At 41.9% G+C, this 19,648-nt stretch overlaps 1 protein-coding gene and 1 long non-coding RNA gene across 2 annotated transcripts in view; one reads left to right on the top strand and one right to left on the bottom strand.

Annotated features, from left to right (window-relative positions):
• Positions 1-19,648, bottom strand: part of LOC147021644 (uncharacterized) — a 72,763-nt gene that overhangs the window by 17,755 nt on the left and 35,360 nt on the right. The window lies entirely within an intron of this gene.
• Positions 1-19,648, top strand: part of LOC147021645 (uncharacterized) — a 105,175-nt gene that overhangs the window by 71,791 nt on the left and 13,736 nt on the right. Inside the window, exons 5-6 of the mRNA XM_085891821.1 lie at positions 3,767-3,885; positions 4,159-5,522. Of these exons, the coding sequence (XP_085747947.1) occupies positions 3,767-3,885; positions 4,159-5,522 (1,483 nt within the window). The remainder of the gene's footprint in view (positions 1-3,766; positions 3,886-4,158; positions 5,523-19,648) is intronic.

Here is a 19,648-nt window from a genome sequence, read left to right as displayed (position 1 = left end):
CCCCAAGTTCACCCCGCCCCTCTTGCGCACGGTTACCATGATGACCCATGCGCTCTGAAAAAAGGTGGGCGTCGGAGCTCGTGAAAGAAATGTGTGTAAACATGTCTGTCGTAAAGAAAAAAGCTTCCCATGGGAGAGGGGATCTATCCTTTACCCTTCTCAACGCATCACATTGAAGATCCCATTAGACATGGGGATGGGGATAATCTGAACATGCATTTAAGGAAATAACTGTCTGAGGACCTGGATGTGTGGATGCATTCATCAGACCGGATTCTGAAATCTGTAACAATATATACATATATATATATATATATATATATATATATATATATATATATATATATATATATATATATATATATATATATATATATATATATATATATATATATATATATATATATATACACAAACACGACATAATAGTGACCGAAGCTTTTCATGCTGCACTCTTCAGGGTAAAAATCGCAGCAAGTGAAGAAGGAAGTGAAGGCGTGTGCTTTATACGCAGGTCTCAAAAAGGGAGACGCTGAGTGGTTCAACCGTAATGACGTCATGGTTAATCCGAACCCCCATTGGTCGGCTCATCATCTTCACCTCGAGCTCCCATTGGCTGGAGCAGAGTTCGTCGATGATTGACGTTTGCAACCACATCCTGGAAAGAGGGGGGATGGGTTTCCCCTGAGGTCCATTCACCATTTGTTGCCGTACCCCCCTTGATCTTTCCATGCTGAAAGAGACACAGAGATTGTGCAAATTCCTTTTGACGACATAATATTGGATCGGTGGTGAGGATGAAGGTTGCTTCCAACATACGTAAATGAAACGAGCTCTGACCTCGGCTCAATATCCTGAACATATCTGCATTGTACTGGTCTGCACAGATGGGGTTGGCAACCAGGTGCTGTGCAATGGCAGATGAAGCAGGTACAATGGCCGGTGGTTGCTGGATATTTCTACATGCTCGCACTGGTTGTGTTCTAACCCTCACAATCTTTCGTCGAATCGCCGAAGGGACGTGTTGTTTGATCCAATCAGCCAATCTTAGTGTTGTGCGGCCCACGTACCGAGCTACACATCGGCACTTAAACTCATAAATAACATTGCTGGATTGTGAGGTGGGTAGCACATCCTTGTTGACTGACGTCAGCAAACAGCGAGAGGTAAAGATTACTCGGGTTGCACAGCCAGAAACGTGTTGGACACAACATGTTTGATTTGTACTTCAAACCTTCGTGATGATTGCCCTTTCCAGGGCATCCTGATATAGACTGGGCATTTGTCCGGACCAATCTTCCGATCTTTTGTCGTGTTTAGAAACTTGTGTATGATTCTCTTAACTATATGATCAGGATAACCATTCTCACCACGTATATTCATGATTTTGTCAATTTCAGCAGGAAGATTACAAAGTGAACAAATCCTCTGTGCTCTGTTAACCAGGATATTGATCAAGACAATTTTGTATCTCGTGGAGCTGTAGGAGTCCCACCGAGTATACTGCCATGTGAAAGTCGGCTTCCGGTAGACGGATGTTGTGAAACCAAGGTTGGATCGATCAACCAACACGTCCAAAAACGGTAACGTGTTTGACGATTCCAGCTCCGTGGTAAACTTCAGCGCTGGATGGAGAGTGTTGAGCCATGCCTGGAAATTGTCACGTGTCGTCCGAGACTCAAACAAAGCAAAAATGTCATCAACATACCGATAGTATACAACGGAGGTATCGACCCTTTGCCGACCAGTCAGTTTCTGCATTTCATGACAGCCTACAAAGATATTTGCAAGAGCTGGGGCTAATGGAGAACCCATGGCCACACCGTCCGTTTGAACATACATCATGTTGTTAAAACTGAATTCCACCTCCCTTGTTGCTGTGTTCATTAATTCCACGAAGATGTGTTCCGAGATCATCGGTTGTTCCAGATCGATGTGATACAGCAAATGTGCGCATATCTCAATCGTCTCCGTCAATGGTGCATTCGTGAACAAGCTTTTAATATCAAAGGATGCCATTATGTTGTGCTCACTTGTCGGTGTTTAAGCTCTAATTGATTCTGCAAATGTGAAAGAATCCTTAACCACGAAATGAGAAAGTGAATCCAATACTGGTTGCAGTACCTCTCCCAACCACTTGGCAAGTTCATGTTGTGCTGATCGCACCATGGACAGTATGGGTCTTGGAGGGATATCCTCCTTGTGAATCTTCGGCAGGCCGTACATTCTTGGACGTTGGGCTCCAACAGGTTTAATTCTGTTGGACACCTCCTTTGATTGTTCTCCACATTTGAGAAGCTGCAACAGTCGTTTGACGATTTGACCTTCCACCTGAGGCGTGCGATCATGTTCCGTTACACCGCCCAGATATTTAAATTTGGTTTCGTCTTTCAGGAACATCCATCCTTTGATGGCATCCTTTAATATTTATGAGTTTAAGTGCCGATATGTAGCTCGGTACGTGGGCCGCACAACACGAAGATTGGCTGATCGGATCAAACAACACGTCCCTTCGGCGATTCGAAGAAAAATTGTGAGGGTTAGAACACAACCAGTGCGAGCACGTAGAAATATCCAGCAACCACCGGCCACTGTACCTGCTTCATCTGCCATTGCACAGCACCTGGTTGCCAACCCTATCTGTGCAGACCAGTACAATGCAGATATGTTCAGGATATTGAGCCGAGGTCGGAGCTCGTTTCATTTACGTATGTTGGAAGCAACCTTTATCCTCGCCACCGATCCAATACTATGTCGTCAAAAGGAATTTGTACGATCTCTGTGTCAATTTCAGCATGGAAAGATCAAGGGAGGTACGGTAACAAATGGTGAATGGACCTCAGGGGAAACCCCTCCCCCCTCTCTCCAGGATGTGGTTGCAAACGTCAATCATCAACGAACTCTGCTCCAGCCAATGGGAGCTTGAGATGAAGATGATGAGCTGACTGATGGGCGTTCGGATTAATCGTGACATCATTACGGTTGAACCACTCAGCATCTACCTTATTGAGACCTGCGTATAAAGCACGCGCCTTCACTTCCTCCTTCACTTGCTGCGATTTTTACCCTGAAGAGTGCAGCACGAAAAGCTTCGGTCACTATTTTGTCGTATTTGTTTGTATCCATATATATATATATATATATATATATATATATATATATATATATATATATATATATATATATATATATATATATATATATACTGCATGTATATTTAGATATAGATATATATCTTTGTATGTATATATATATATATATATGTATATATATATATATATATATATATATATATATATATTGTTGTTTTTTTTCCAATTTTTTTTTTCTCTGGGTCATCAGGTTTATTTGAGTTTTTATTTTAGATGGTGAAAAGAGATGGAATTTTGGGAAGTCCATGAAAGGATTTTTGATTCAGATCGACTTGCAGTTGGAAATAAAAGTGTTTGAAGTATCTGCATTTGCTATGAGCCTGTTGATCAAGCTTTGGTTCAAAAATCAATCCATAAGGTTTTGGTTTCGCAGATATGTTGCTGTTCATTCCTCATGGAGGGAGGTGTAGATACTGCTTCCTTTAATTATTCTTTTTATCTCATGAGAAATCTTAGGTGATTTTGTCAAGGTTATGGAAGACTTAATAAACCAGTGATGAGGATTGATGGACCCAATGTCAGTTTTCGTAGCCTTACATACTATCATATGTCTGGAAAAGTGTCAAACAGCATATCTAACTATGGAAAGATAATTGTTTTGTGTCTTCTGACAGGTCCTCGCATGCTGCCTCTAAAGCTGAAGCAGCTGAATCTGCAGCTCTGGTCGCCCAGCAAGAGGCTGAACAAGCCCGAAATGTTGCCTCAACCTTGTCGCCTTCTTTCTACCAGCCAGGTGAGGGAGAGGCAAATGAGCATGTGTCATGATTGTGTAAATGGATTCCTGGTTGATAACTTTCAATTGCTGTTTGAAATCAGAATAAATTTGTTCAAATAGAGTTCCCAGGATAGAAAATGCCTTTGTAACTATAGCCTCAGATAGCCAGATACGTGCATTGGAGTGTAAGATAGAGATATCTTTCTCTTTTGAACACATTGGGAATATTAGTAATATGTGTTTATTAATATAAATGAGATTTGAGATAATGGGGTATTGAAAATCTTTTAGGTCCAGAATACCAACGACAAAAGCGGCTTCGTCGAGAGGCAGGTGAGGAGCAGAAGTTCGAGGACATGGATTTGCCTGCAGATCGTTACAGTCCTGCTGTGAGTCGAGATGATGATGATGCAATACAGCCCTACAAGAAACCGAGGCTTCCACCTAGCCCTAGAGAGCTAGTTTCACTGCCCAGTACAGGAGAAAGACCGCAACTTCAGCATGAGCAGAGCATTGAGTTGTCTGTGGAAGATTCTGCAGTTTTCCCTGAACCTGATGATCATGAAAAATATGAATCTCAGCATGAGACTGGAGGCGATGGTATAGCTGAGATTCTTAGAAATGGGGAACAGATACATGAGACTCAGGAAAGACCAGCTAGTGACCTAAATATAGTTGGAGAGCACATGTATGCTGCTTTTGGCGAAGCTGTGGATGAATCAGAGGGTGCAAACGAAGACCTCGAGGACCCACTTATAGAAGAAAGAAGAGTGAAAGAGGACGAGAGAGATTTGGCAAGGATGGGTACGGTGAGCAGTTATGAGCTTCAAATGTGCCCTCTTCAGCCAAAAGGTGAGGATACAAATGTGGAAGAATCTGAGCCTCAGGAAGAAATGGAGACCGGAGGCTTGGAGATTGTAGATTACATTAGCGACTATCAAGACTACACCATCCACAGCCATGTTTCAATAGTGTCAGAAGAGTTTGAAGAGTACATTGAACCAATCCCTGATGCTTTCCAGAAAACCATTGAAGAGGATGAGGAAGAAGAAGGCAAAGAGTTGCGAGAAAGAGAGATTACCTTGGAGGGGCCTGAGGAGACAACTGAGAATTCAAGAGACATCATGATAATGAGTGACAAGCACCTTGAGAGGGGATATTCAGAGGAGATGATTAATAAATTGGGTATTGACGTTGAGGTTGAACAACAGGGGTATCTTGGGGTCATGGGAGAAGTTACTTTGAAGGAAGAGAAAAATGGTAGGGTTATTATGGAACAAAATGGACTGGAAAAGGGTGATGAAGACACAACTCGGAACATGATGCAGCAAGGTTTTGAGGAGCAGATCATGAAAGAAGTGCATCATGTTGATGAAATGGACTTGAAAGCTTGTAGAAAGAAGGGAAAATCAGAACTGGAAGAAAAAAGTAGAACGGAGCTTGTTAAGAACAATCCAGGAATGCAGCTCTATGATGAAGGACTTGCCAGGGTGGCTGCTTCAGAAATGGAGCAACAGCCATCTGCAGTGGTGTTGCGGACTGTGAAACAGCAGAGCGACAAAGGCATTGTGCCACAGGGGATGCCCAAAACTCGATCAGCTGGGACAAAATATGAGGTCATCCAGCAGGTGGTTCGATGTCGACAAAATACACCGGTAAGATGTTTGTGAAATGCACTCGCATGTATTTCCCAGACGCATGTACTTTGCGGGTGTATGAAGGGTATTTTTGTTTTTGTTGGTTAAATTGGCTCATGTTGTCTTCTTATGATTGGCTGCTTATTAAAGTTTGAGAAATCTACTATCCTCACATGAACTTCATCCTTGTTGTGTGAAGAAGGGAAAAGTTTGGAAGTAGATGGGAGTAAAAATAGAGGTTACTATAAAGGCACTCGGTAGAGCACATACCTCCACCAGGCTGAACAGTTTATGTTTTGTATCCCAGTGATAGGCTGGATCTGCATCTAGACCTTGACAAAATATAATTGGCTTGTTCTTGTCACCTAACTAACTCATCCACCAAATTTCGTCTGAATCTGTCCACAACTTTTTGAGATAGCCTGCTGATGGACAGACAGACAAACGGGGGTGAAAACATAACCTCTGTCCACCTTCGGTGGCGGAGGTAAAAAAGGGATGGTCCCCATAATAAAGATGGTGCACCAAATTCTTGTCACTCCTGAAAGGTTTGTTTACCCCTGAAGACCCTCACCACTCCTCATCAAAAAAATTGAGCTATTTTATGAATCGCCAAAGTGAGTCCTTCATGTGCTTTCATTTTTATTTTATTGCTTGGTCTGTATCTTTACGTGCGTACCCTTTTATCAATATTTTTATTTGTGTAGTGCCCTTAATTACTTTTCTTCGATATTGCTCTGTTTTGCACAACAAAATAAATTATTTTTTGTTTGACTGCTTTGAAAGCAGTTGCTCATGCTTCGGCCATAGGCCCAGTGCGTTAGTATTGCTGTGATTCTGTTGTGTGTATTTGTTCTTATGTTGTCGGCAGAATAATTGTACAGTACTACGAAGGCAGTTAGGATCCCTAAACTTGGCATAGAGATTGTTATTGTGAATGCCTCGATCGGTTCGACTTTGAGCTCACAAGGAAAAATACAAAATTAAATTTAGTACGAGACTATGTTTACTCGTGCTGTGGCAAAAGGCCAGTATGTGAGTATTGAATAATCCCGTCTGTGAGTACAATATGAAGCTCTGTGCTAAATTTGGCAATTTCTCACTGCTCATATTGTCAAGTTATTCTTCCGACAAACAGACCACCAAAATACAGATGTGTTGATCGCAATCCTCGTGTGCTGAGCAGAGACAAAGAAGCACGTTGAAAGAGTAAGCAGGCACAAAGAGAAGAGACTGGAGTTGAGAGGGAGAGGTGACGTCCACAGGTTAGGCGATCTCCATTCATATCAACAGCTGTGACCAAGGAGCAGAAACAGTTGACACAAACCAGAGATAGAAAATCAGTCAGAAAACCAGAGTAAATTAAATGACTGCAGAGCAATAAGTGATGTTTTTACCCCTCAGCCCGAATTGGCTTAGGGGTATTGTCGTCACAGGTGTTGTCCGGGCGTCTGTCAACTTTTGGTTTCCGTCAATTTCGAGGAGAACGCCTTGTCTGATTACATCCATTTTTGCAGTGTGTGTTGGGGCTGGGTAGAGGAAGGTTACTTTCGATAATCGGTGCGATGTGATATCCAATATGGCGGCGAGGGCAGCCATCTTGAATTTGGTTTCCAGACAATAACTTGAGAACGGCTTGGCTTATTGATTTCATTTTTGCGTGATATAATGGGGGTGTTTAGAGGAAGGCTCCTTTCGATATTCAGCACAATCCGATATCCAATATGGCGGCCTGAGCAGCCATCTTGAATTTGGTTTCCGGACAATAACTTGAAAATGGCTTCACACATTGATTTTATTCTGGCGAGGTATAATGGGGTTGAGTAGAGGAAGGTTCCTTTCCAAAATGGGCGCGCTGCGATTTTTCACTCTGGCCGCCACGGCAGCCATCTTGAAATTGGTTTCCGTCAATTTCGAGGAGAACGCCTTGTCCGATTAAATCCATTTTTGCTGGGTGTGTTGGGGTTGAGTAAAGGAAGGTTCCTTTCGAAAATGGGTGTGCTGCGATTTTCAATATGGCCACCATCTTGAAATTGGTTTGCATCAAGGGGCTGAGGAGTTTCGCCCGCTTTGCGATGCTATTTTTAATATCAGTACCAACAAAGCTGCACAAATATGAATGTACACCCTAACTTTGGCGTCGCCTCTCCATCACATGGTGTGATGGGGAGGAGGTGTAGGGAGGGATCCAATTATTTTGCACCCATGACCTGCCCATGGGTAGCCTAGGCATGTATGAAAAATTTGGGGGAAATTGGCCAAACAGATTTTGATCTTGAGGTCAAAGGCTTTTCATCGTAAAATCAAACATTGATATCCAAAACAACAAATACATTTGCGAGCTCTACATACTGGGAACATGTATGCAGAGAGTTATTTCACTTATAAAATTTTTGTTATTAGTCGGCCTACATCAAATCACTAAACAACCATGACTTCTTCAAAGAGAACTATAATGGTGTGAGTCAGCACCTCCCTCAAGTGCATTTTAGTTTGGTATTATAATTAATATTTTACTTCTTTTAGAATAATGCCATTAATAATTAAGTGTGAAGAACAAGAACGGCACTCGGTAGAGTGCATACCTCTGCCAGGATGAAAAGTTTACGTTTTGTAACCCACTGATAAGCCAGATCTGAATCTGGACCTGAACCAAAATCTGATTGGCTTCTTCTTTTCAAATAACCAATTCATCCACTGCGTTTTGTCGTAACACGTCCACAAGTTTTTTTAAATATCATGCTATATCTCGTTTTTGGCCCCTTCTCTCAATGGTGAAGAATCACTGAGAGAATTAAAAGATTCTTGGATCTGTCACAAAAAAATGCCAACCTGTTCACCAAATTTCGTCTGCATCCATCCACAGCTTTTTAAGATATCCTGCTCACAGACTGACAAAGAGACAGATGTGACAACATAACCTCCGTCCAACTTCGGTGGTGGAGGTAATAAAGATAAGTAACCAAATGGATAATTCTGCTCTTGCTGTCAAATATTTTATGTATTTTACTAAAATTAGAGCAAATTAATTTCCTGAGATAAAATTGTATGGATGTGGTCCTTGACTTTCCTTCTTTTTTTCTTCTTCTTTTTAAAACATTTTTATTTATCTACTGTGGGCTCGCAAGCTTTTGAAAGTTGTACCATTGCATAGACTGCAGATAAATATGGGAAGCTGTGAGCGCATACGGCTGCCTGTCTGTCTTTCATGCTATCAGTCAGTGGCTGCGTTCGCATAGTTTTTCGCCCCAGGCCAAACATTGAAGATTTCCTGCACAGCTGTGCCGAACCTTCGCTAATTGTGTACCAAACCTAAGGCCTTGCTGTGCTGAGCTATGGGACTCTGTGCAGCAATGGCTATACCTTATATGGCAGTTGTCTCGACACACCAGTCCCAGTGTGGCCTTGGCTGAGAGCAGTAAGCACTTGGCTTGGAACCAACAAGTTCAAAGGCAGTCAGTTGAATGAGTGAAAAATTCTCTCTTGGGCATTGGTCATGGGAACAAAATGGTTGTACAATACCCAACAGTGGTGACATTATGATGAAATTGGAGATGGAGGAATTACAACACTCCTTGTGCAATCTATCTTGCCTTCCTATCAAAGCAGCATAAAACAGGCTGAACAGTTTACATTTTGTAGCCCACTGATGGGCCGGATCTGCATCCGGACCTTAAACAAAATCTAATCGGCATATTCATGTCACCTACCCAACTCATCCACCAAGTTTTGTTATAATCCATCGTAACTTTTTGAAATATCATGCTATATATCGTTTTTGGCCCGATCTTTCAATGGTGAAGAATCACTTTAAAAATTATTGGATCTGGATTCAGATCCAGATCTTCACCAACATCTCATAAATTTGTCCTTGTCACACATCCAACCTGCCCACCAAATTTCTTGGAATCCGTCCATAACTTTCTGAAATATCCTGCTCACACACAAACAAAAAGACATGGGTGAAAACATAACCTCCATCCTCCTTCCGTGGCAAAGGTAACAACATACATTTTAATACAATATGACCTCAATCTTCCCTGAACGTCTGTGTCAAATATTGGGCCATTTCTTCAGTTGTCTGCACACCTCCACATTGACAAAGTTGTTGTATTTGCCACATTATGACCCAGCAACATGCAAAGCGAAAAGCGGGGTTAATCAATTGGTTCACTTTGTCGGTCTCTCTGTCCACAGATGTCACAATATGATCGAGGAACTACTTCATTTCAATTATATTTTATATTTTGAACTCTGTAGAACACAAATCGGAACACAAATCTGCAGTTTAGCAGTATTTTGACTCTGAATTTGGCGAATTGTACGGAATCTCGTCCCGAGCGTGCATGCACATAGAGGAGTAAGCGCACATAGAGGAGTAAGGTAATTGTATTAGTTTGACTGGCAGTCAAACAAAATTTAAAATCAATCCAAGCAGGAAACCTAATGTTTTTTGGGATGTCATAAAGGACACAAATAACAGGTGTGAATAACTAAACGTGTTAAATAAGGTGGTGTAAAAGACGGTGGTTGCATCAACTGCGGTAACCGTCCGCAAAAAGCTTCTTGTTTTTTCTACAGCCTTTAAAACTTTCATTTTATTAGCCTCCGTTGGACTTAGTCTCAAACGGGGGCTTCTGGATTTGGTCTCGATTTTCGTGTCCGTGCATGCGTGTGTGCGTGCGTGCATCCGCAACCATATCTCGGACATGAATGGACAGATTTTATTTGTACTTGGCACAAACACAACAAATGATGGTATCCATATGCACATCATTTTGCTTCGCGATGTGATCAAAGATGGCCGACTGGTGGCCATTTTAGTTGTAAAAAACAACCTGATGTTGAACACGTTCTCAACCATTTCTCGGACATGCATTTACCAATGTTGTTCAAACTTGGCACACAGACAAGGAATGATGGGTTACATTAGCACATCATTTTTTTTTTTTTGGAGATCTGATCCAACATAGCCAACTGGCGTCCATTTCAGTTGTAAAAAAAATCCAATATTGAACACGTCCTCAATCATTTCTTGGACATGCATTTACCGATGTTGTTCAAACTTGGCACCCAGATAATGAATGATGGCTTGCATATGCAAGTCATTCTTTTTCTTTATCAGATCAAAGATGGCTGACTGCCAGCCATTTTAGTTGTAAAAAACCTGATGCTGAACATGTCCTCAACCATTTCTTGGATGTGCATTTACCGATTCTGTTCACACTTGGCACACAGATGATGAATGATTGCTTACATATACACGTCATTTTTTTTTTCGAGATCAGATCCAAGATGGCCGACTGGTGGCCATTTTGTTACTTAAATTGCTCCCCAACCATTTCTCAGACATGCATGGTCCGATTTTGTTCAAACTTGGCACCATCACAGTACATGATGGCATACACGTGCACCTTGCTTTATTTTGCGATCTGATCAATGATGGCCGACTGGTAGACTGGCAGCCATTTTAGTTGTCCATAAATATGGGCTAGCCCTTTAACTCTGCACAGCAAAATTACTAAAACATTGGGGGCTATGACATTTTATGTCTTTTTTATTTCAATTGAGTTATATTCTTGATTACTGTGAAACACAAATTGCCTTCTTGTTACTTCAATAAAACCTCCAGTTTAGCAGTGCAGTACTTGGACAAAATATTTGTTATACTCCATCTCAACCAATCAAATTTCTCACTCGTGCTCTCAGTGTTGGGGAATATCAAGATTCAGACAAAATGGCAGCTCGCAGAAAATATCGATTGTGCTTGGAAACGCAAAGCAAGAGTTTAATAAACCCTTCCCATGTTCTTTTTCTCAAGACTGCACAGAGTAAGGTGTTCTACAAACTCTCTAGTTAATGAAAGCAATAAATGGATTCAGTTTTCAAATCAGTTTTGCTATTATTTTTTGTATACATAGTCGAGGCTCATGGAAGAGCGAGAATTAGTACACTGAAGACAGGACACTACGGGACAAAAAGATCAGTTGAGGAAAGGGGGGGGGGGGGACAAACAGCAGAGTTGAATGCCAAAATAGAGGAAGACGTGGACAAACAATGGGTGTGAGGAGGAAGGAGGGGCAGGAGAGGATGCAAAGGGTGGACAAGATGGACACAGAAGGAAACTCTCAAGGGGTAAACTGTTTATTTGGAAGGAGGAGGGATTGGGGTGGGGTGCAGGGTTTAACGAGGGTAGAAAATATCATGGCTTTGGATTGGGGACAATCTGAAATGGTGGTGACCAGCTGTCTTGAAGACCTGGAGGGAAGAATGAGATTGAAGAGAATGTGGAAGTTGGTTAAACAGGTGGAAGAAAAGAGGAAAGAATGAGTGGAGGTGAGTAGTGATCCAGGATTTAGTGAGTTTTACCAGAAGGGGGTTGATGGTGGACCATGTGTTCCCTGCAAAAACCTGGGGGGAACAAAGAATAGAAAGTGCAGAGGGTGCAAAAACAGAAAGGAGACTTTTCTACTGTGGGACCTTTCCATATATGGTCCCACAGTTGACAGACAGTGCATATCAGAGCAGAAACCCTTCCATGAGTTCCAAGGAACTGTCCGTAGAACTCCGAGATAGAAATGTGAGGAGGCATAGATCTGGGGAAGAGTATAAAATAATTTCTAGTGTTGAAAGTTACCAAGATCACAGTGAGCTCCATCATTAGGAAATGGAAAGAATATGGAACTACCCAGACTCTTCTTATAGCTGGCCATCCAACCAAACTGAGCAACTGGGCAAGAAGGACTTTGGTTCGGGAGGTGACCAAGAACCCAATGACCTCTCTGAGAGAACTACAGAGTTCCTTGGCTGAGATGGGAGAACCTGCCGGAAGGACAACAATCTCTGCAGAACTTCACACATCAAGGCTTTATGGAAGAGTGGCCAGACGGAAACCACTCCTGAGAAAAAGGCACATGACAGCACACCTGGTGGTTGCAGAAAGGTACATGAAAGACTGAGAGCATGAGGCAAAAGATTATATGGTTTGGTGGGACTAAAATTAAACTCTTTAGCCTGAAACTGAATGCAAAGTGCTACGTCTGGTGGAAATCTAGCACAGCTCATCACGCATTTAACACCATCCCTACCATGAAGCATGGTGATGGCAATATCATGCAATGGGTATGCTTTTCAGTGGCAGGGACTGGGAGACTTGTAAGGATAGAGGGAACATTGAATGGAGCCAAATACAGGCAAATCCTTGAGGAGAACCTACTTCAGAGTGCAAAAGACCTGAGGCTGCGGCGAAGATTTACGTTCCAACAGGACAATGATCCCAAGCATACAGCCAAAGCAACACTGGAATGGCTTCAGAACACACACACACACACACACACACACACACACACACACACACACACACACACACACACACACACACACACACACACACACATTTTAAGGCCATTTTTCCCTGTTAGAGTGGGGGTTAGCCTTGCGGGTCCCATGACAATCTTCTATCATGGTTCCCTTTTTAAGGAAATGTTTTTTTATTGCCCGCTGCCCTTCCTGACGCCAACCCTTTAGTTTCCTCTTACGACACGCAGGGATACGGTGTACCTATTCTAAACTGGAGCACACACAGGAGGCTTCAGAACAAAAATGTGAAAGTCCTTGAATGGCCCAGTCAAAACCCAGACATAAATCCCATTGAGAATCTACGGAAAGACTTGAAGATTGCTGTTCACTGATGCACCCCATCCAACTTGACAGAGCTTGAGCAAATCTGTAAGGAAGAATGGGAGAAAATCCGCAAATTCAAATGTGCGAAGGTGATACAGATGTCCCCAAGAAAACTCGAAGCTGTAATCGCTGCCAAAGGTGCTGCCGTCTCCTCTCAGGTCTCACCCCCTTGCTCTGTCTGTGATATGTCCCCCCCCCTCCATATTTCCACAGAGTGCTCAAGGTCTGCCAGCAACCCCCTTCTGGTAAAACTACCAAAATTATGAATCACTGCTCACCTTCACTCTTTCATTCCTCTTTTTCCCCACCTTTGGAATAAACTTCCACACTCTCTTCAATCCCATTCTTCCCTCCAGGTCTTCAAAACAGCTGTTCACCACCACCTCTGATCTTCCCCCATCCAAAACATCGATCTTTTCTCCCCACGTTAATCCACCCCAAACCCACCCTCCAAATTCCTTGCTTTCCTTCCTGAAAGTCTCTGTGGTGTCCATCTTGTATACCCCGTGTTCCCCGCCCCATCCCTCTCCCTTACACAGATCTCCTGTCTCTGTTCCCCACTGTTTTGTCGTTCCCTCTCCCACCCCTCTTCTCTCCTGCTCCCCTGTGTTAGCTCTCATACGAGCCTCGACAATGTATACAAAAAACAAACAGATATGGTAGACCAGTCCTGAAATGAGATTGCTACTTGCAGTCTTTGTTAATCTGCCTGAGTGGAATACCAGACTCGCCGGCATTGAGGCAGCACTGAAAGTATCCATAGATCTTGACTTTCACAAGTACATAATCAGATTAACCAATTGGAGCAGAGAAAGAGCAGGATACATTTGCAGGAAAGTTAGTCATCACCAAATCCAGAAGGGAGGATTTGCCATTCTGAGAAATCTGGCTGGAAAAGTTCACAGATTGAGTCAGTCCCATGGAAATGCAGAAGTCTTTTGCTGAAGTGCAGTGGCTGGTGAGAAAGGTACCAACACCCAACCAAGTTGCATGGTGACAATTGAAATCGCCACTTATGAGGAAGAGAGAGTTGGGATGAGCGGTTAAAAGTTTGTCCATGTTGGCTGAGAGGGAGATGTAAGTGAAGTTGTCGCTGTTAGGATGGTACAACACACAGATGAACAAAAGGTGGGAGCGGAGGGGGAAGTCGCAGCCAGAGGTACTCTTCGGGAATGGGAGGCATCGGATCAGTACAGTGAGAGATTGGGTTATTGGTGTAAAGTGTAACTCTGTCACTGGGGCATGGTTGAGGGCTATCAAATTGGGAGAGACACGATGGTGTCAGGGAATTCCTGTGGGAGGAAGGATTCTGTGAAACAGATGATGTCCAGTTTATTGGCAGGGTCCCTGATGTAGAGATCTGCCAGGTTGGAGCAGATGCCCCGAATGGTTGAAGTCCACACAGTTAGAGATAGGTGGGAGGCGTTGGAGTGGGGGGTGGCTTTGTGTGGGCAAGGTGAGCCCTTCTGGGGGAGGGGGGGAGGTGAGGAGTGTGGTGAGGGTTTGAGTGTGAGGAGTGTGGTGAAGGTTTGAGTGTGAGGAGTGCGGTGAAGGTTTTAGTGTGAGGAGTGCAGTGAATGTTTGAGTGTGAGGAGTGCGGTGAAGGTTTGAGTGTGAGTAGTATGGTGAAAGGAGTGTGTGGGGTGTGGGTAAAGATTTGAGTGTGTGGGGTTCAGGGGAAGGATTGAGTTTGTGGGATGCGGGTGAAGGTTTGTAAGGGTGGGGTGAGGAGGAAGCATTGAGAGGGTGGGTTGAGAAGGAATGCAGAAGGGGTGGGGGGGCGGTCTTCTCTTTATATTACTTCTGCTGCATAACAATGAATCGCGCTTTCTCAATGTTTCACGCTATAACTGCTGCACATGACGTGTTTTGGGTGCAACAAACATGTAATTCTGATCATAAGTAGAAGACACTGACTATCTGACAATGCATGCAGTGTTCCAAGGTATCTTTATTGTCTTTTCTTTCTTTCTTATCTTTTTCAAAGAGGTATTCTTGTCTTCCAATGGAAAATATAAATTGCCATGAGGCAGTTATTTCTAAATGGAAAATTTAAATTTCCACCCACAGCGGCTTCAACTAATTGCAGCATTCATCAAATCTTCTGTGTTTGTCACTTTATTTTCGAAATCCATTTATACATGGAGTCTGGATCCTGTTTGACTCATTCATAAATAGTTTTAAGCGCCCATGATTATATATATATATATATATATATATATATATATATATATATATATATATATATATATATATATATATATGTACTGCATATGTATATGTATGTATATATATATATATATATATATATATATATATATATATATATATATATATATATATATATATATATATATATATATATGTACTGCATATGTATATGTATATGTATATATATATATATATATATATATATATATATATATATATATATATATATATATATATATATATATATATGTACTGCATATGTACTGATGATGTCGCTGTAGGATGATGTCGCTCCACTGATGAAGTCGCTGTAGGAATTATGTTTTCGGGTTGTCCGTCCGTCTGTCTGTCCATACGTGCAAGTATGTATGATTTTTTTGTAAAAAAAAAATCTTCAAAGATCTGCTCTGAAATTTTTGAACAGATTGAGGAGAAACTTTACAGGTATGATCGCCTATCCATGTTGAACAAAAAGTTCTCCACCTCTGACATCATAGGTCATGTGGTTTAGCAGTTATGATTTTTTGAAGAATAAACATTTTGAAATCTTCTTCTCCAAAACAGCTTTACAGATTGAGGGGAAACTTCACCCACATGCTCCCAAAGCCTTGGGAATACCAGGGTGTTCACGAGTCATGAATAGGTCACATGGTCTGGCAGCCATATTGGATTGAACAAAAATCTTTTAAAATTATTTTTCTTGAACCACTTCATCAATCAACGTGAAACTTCACAATTATGATCTTGTCATCACGGGGAATATCTTTTAAATTTCAACCTGATTAGACGCATGGTCTGGTAGCCAGAATTATTTCATGTTTTGAATCTTGGTTCAGGAATTTAAATCAAACTTGGTACAAGTATGGATGATGATGTAATAATGTGGGCGGAGGCATATCTGTCGACGTCGCAACATTAATGAGTGCCATTCTAGTTTTATCTCTCTTTTGGTATACAGATTCGAGACTCATGGAAGAGCTGGATTGGATTGAAAATCTAACAGCAGATCTTGGATTGAAAAAAGAGAAAAGGAGTTGTCCCAGCACATCCCCAGCAGATTTGAGGGACAAAATAGAGGAAGACTTGAAGGGATAAGGGAGGTGTGGAATAATGAAAGCAAGGGGGTGAGCAGAGGATGAACAAAATGGATGCAGCTGCAAACTCTCAATCACAGAAGTCCAAGGGAAAACTGGAAACTCAGAAAGAGGTGAGGTTGGGGAAAGTGGGGAAGGGAAGAGGTAATGGGGGTAAAAGAGAAAATGGTTGTGGATATGGGATGGCCTGAGATGGTGGTGAACAGCTGCCATTATCATGGTATATCTTGCTGACCTGCTCTGTTTTTATTCAGTTTAATGTACAATTCCTCAATTTGTTTACAATCTCACAATCGCTCATGCCCTCTTAAGTTGTTCTTTTCACCTCAGCTTCCAAAAATAACCCCATCAATCTGACACATGACACTACCTTCCTTCATGGTCATGCTCGGCTCCCTTCTTGTGATGAACCCCAGTAATGTAACATCCTATTGGAACTACAGCTAAAGTGAAACTTGACAGAGATGACCTGGTGTCTCGATGGAGACATCCAACACTTTCATGATAGTGATATTGGTGTTTGCATCCACAGCCAAGGCACACCATGGAATTATCCAGAAGTTTTCCACTTATAGTGGGGCAACTTAGCATAACAATTGTGCATTTTGTGAGGAAAGCACCAAATTTGGCATGCTAGTAGCCTATCATATTATGAACAGATTTGGATATTGGGCCATCTCAAATTCAGTCGCTGATGGCTATGGCAGCCATTTTCCACTGCCATCAAAAATTTTGAGATGGCCCAATATCCAAATCTGTTCATAATATGATAGGTGACTAGTGTGCCAAATTTGGTGCTTTCCTCACAAAATGCACAATTGTTCTGCTATATTTAGCTAACTTGCCCCACTATTACTTCCAAGATATGCTGGACAGAGTGCCACAATCAGATGTTCTTATTGTGCTTTGGGCATTCGATGCAAGGGTTGTAAAAAGGGACCAGCAAATGACTTATGGCAAGGAAATCTTGGAATGCAAGGGCTGGGTGAGAGTACTCTCATAAAAAAAAGAAAAATAAAAAAAATGTACAATTTTTTTTTCCTATTTTTTTTACATCTGAAAAAATATTTTTAAGATAATGAGTTTTGGAAAAAAAAATATTGTAATAGCCAGTTTTGGAACAAAAATATATAGAAAAAATAGGTTCTGTTCTGTTCATGTGTTTGGCAGCTTGGCTCCCAGATAGCTTTCGTTTATTGGAAGCACAGCTGTGCTGCTGATGCTGTGCCCCTCTACCAGTACACTGGTATTCATTTTGGTGACCTTGGAAGGATGACAGACCAAGTCAACCCCACCTGGTGTTGATTCAGCAGCCAACAGAGCTTGAACTCAGGACCCGAGGATCCGAAGCCAGCCACCCTAACTACTAAGCCAACACCAGACTATAAAAAAGATGAAAAATAGATTTTAAATCGCCAGTTTCCAACAAAAAATAAAGGAGAAAAATACATTTTAAATTGGCAGTTTTTGAACAAAGAAATAGGGAAAAAATAGCAATCACTTTGCTGTAAAACAAACAATGTACAGAAAAATAGCAAAAACATAGCAGCAAATCTGGTGTATAAAAACAAAGTATGGAAAAAATAGCACTGCAACCACCAAAATTTCCAAAATAGTCAAAAAAAAAAAAAAGGAAACCTACCTTTTTGCTATTTTGGGAAAAAAATATTTTTTTACTTAGACCTGAAACAACAAAAATAGACTGAAATAGCCAAAAATAAGGGAATTTTTTTTTTTTGCTTGCTGCAAATCGACTTGGGTAATTCTATGCTACGAACCACCTCACAGTAAAGAGCACTTGGTTTGAAAAGGAATAAATCCATCTGGGCACATGGATGCTACTAGCTACAAAGAGATACCATATGATTGACTATGTTATGATGCGTTCCAGTCAGCGAATGTTCTGTCCTGATGTACAGGTCATGAGAGGAGCACACTGCTAGTCAGACCTCCGATTGGTACGAGCCAAAGTGCTAGTGAAGGCTCTTCACTCATGATCCAAGAGAGGGAGTGTGTCAGTTCCATTTATAGTCCACCATTTATGCATTCCAGATCGAGAAGAAGCTTCCCGAGAAAGCTTGGCACAATGACGAGAGGAAATGCCATACAATTCTGAGAGCAAACCCCAACTCGAGCAGAATTAGGACACCATGGAGGCATGCATTGCAGCAGCAGCAGGACATGCAATAGATCGCACAAGGAAGAATCAATCAGATTAGTTCCTGGAAAGTGCTGACATCCTCACACTCTTAACTAAGGCTAAGAACAATGCACACAATTAAATGTTGCAAACTCACAGCACAGCATACTGCAAGGAGTTTCAGCAGGCATTGTAGAAAACTGAAGGTAGCTGTTGCTGCTATGGAAGAGTGGATATGTAAGAAGCTTAAGGGGGAAAAGGCTATCAAGGTTGACATGGTGCCTCAAGGGAGACATCCGACACTTTCATGACGGTGATGTCGGTGTTTGCATCCACAACCAAGGCAACTCCTGGAGTAAAACATTTTTCCTTTTCTCACTTACAGGCCTTTGGGATGAAAGACAGGTTGTATGACCTTTCACAGAAAAGAGTGATATGGCTTCAATCACGCACTGGCAAAATGTAAAGAACTATGGAACAGTGTAATTGTGAATATGAGTGCACAGCTAACCAGGCAGGTTTTTTTTTACTGGCAACTACTCCTGCCCCTGTGGCAGGCCTTTCCAAAGGAGAGCTCATAAGACACAGTCGTTTTTGTGACAGTGCCCATGCAGCAACCTAGCCAAACTTATCATTTTGTCCAGGGCATTCACCCGAGAACGTGTTTGTGTGTGTGTGTGTGTGTGTGTGTGTGTGTGTGTGTGTGTGTGTGTGTGTGTGTGTGTGTGTGTGTGTGTGTGTGTGTGTGTGTGTGTGTGTGTGTGTGTGTGTGTGTGTCATTGATTGTTCTCTCCATCATTTGGGTTTCAGAAGTTGGAACAGTCTTCCCAGGAATCGAAGTATTCACCTTCGTTTCGGCGAAGGATATCGATTCATGGGCTAATTTGTGAAGTTGCATTGTTCTCTGAGTTTTATTCCGAGAGCTCTTTTCAGGATCGTCACTGAGCCCCAGACAGGTTCCCTCTGCAGTCCCAGGGATCTTTCTAAGGCTCTTCTTTATCATTCCTGCTGCTCCA

Source organism: Eptatretus burgeri, chromosome 8, assembly GCF_056783735.1.
Source record: "Eptatretus burgeri isolate ZD-2024b chromosome 8, Ebu_testis_v1, whole genome shotgun sequence".
In the NCBI taxonomy this organism is placed as follows: domain Eukaryota; kingdom Metazoa; phylum Chordata; class Myxini; order Myxiniformes; family Myxinidae; genus Eptatretus; species Eptatretus burgeri.
This window is presented reverse-complemented; position numbering and strand designations above follow the sequence as displayed.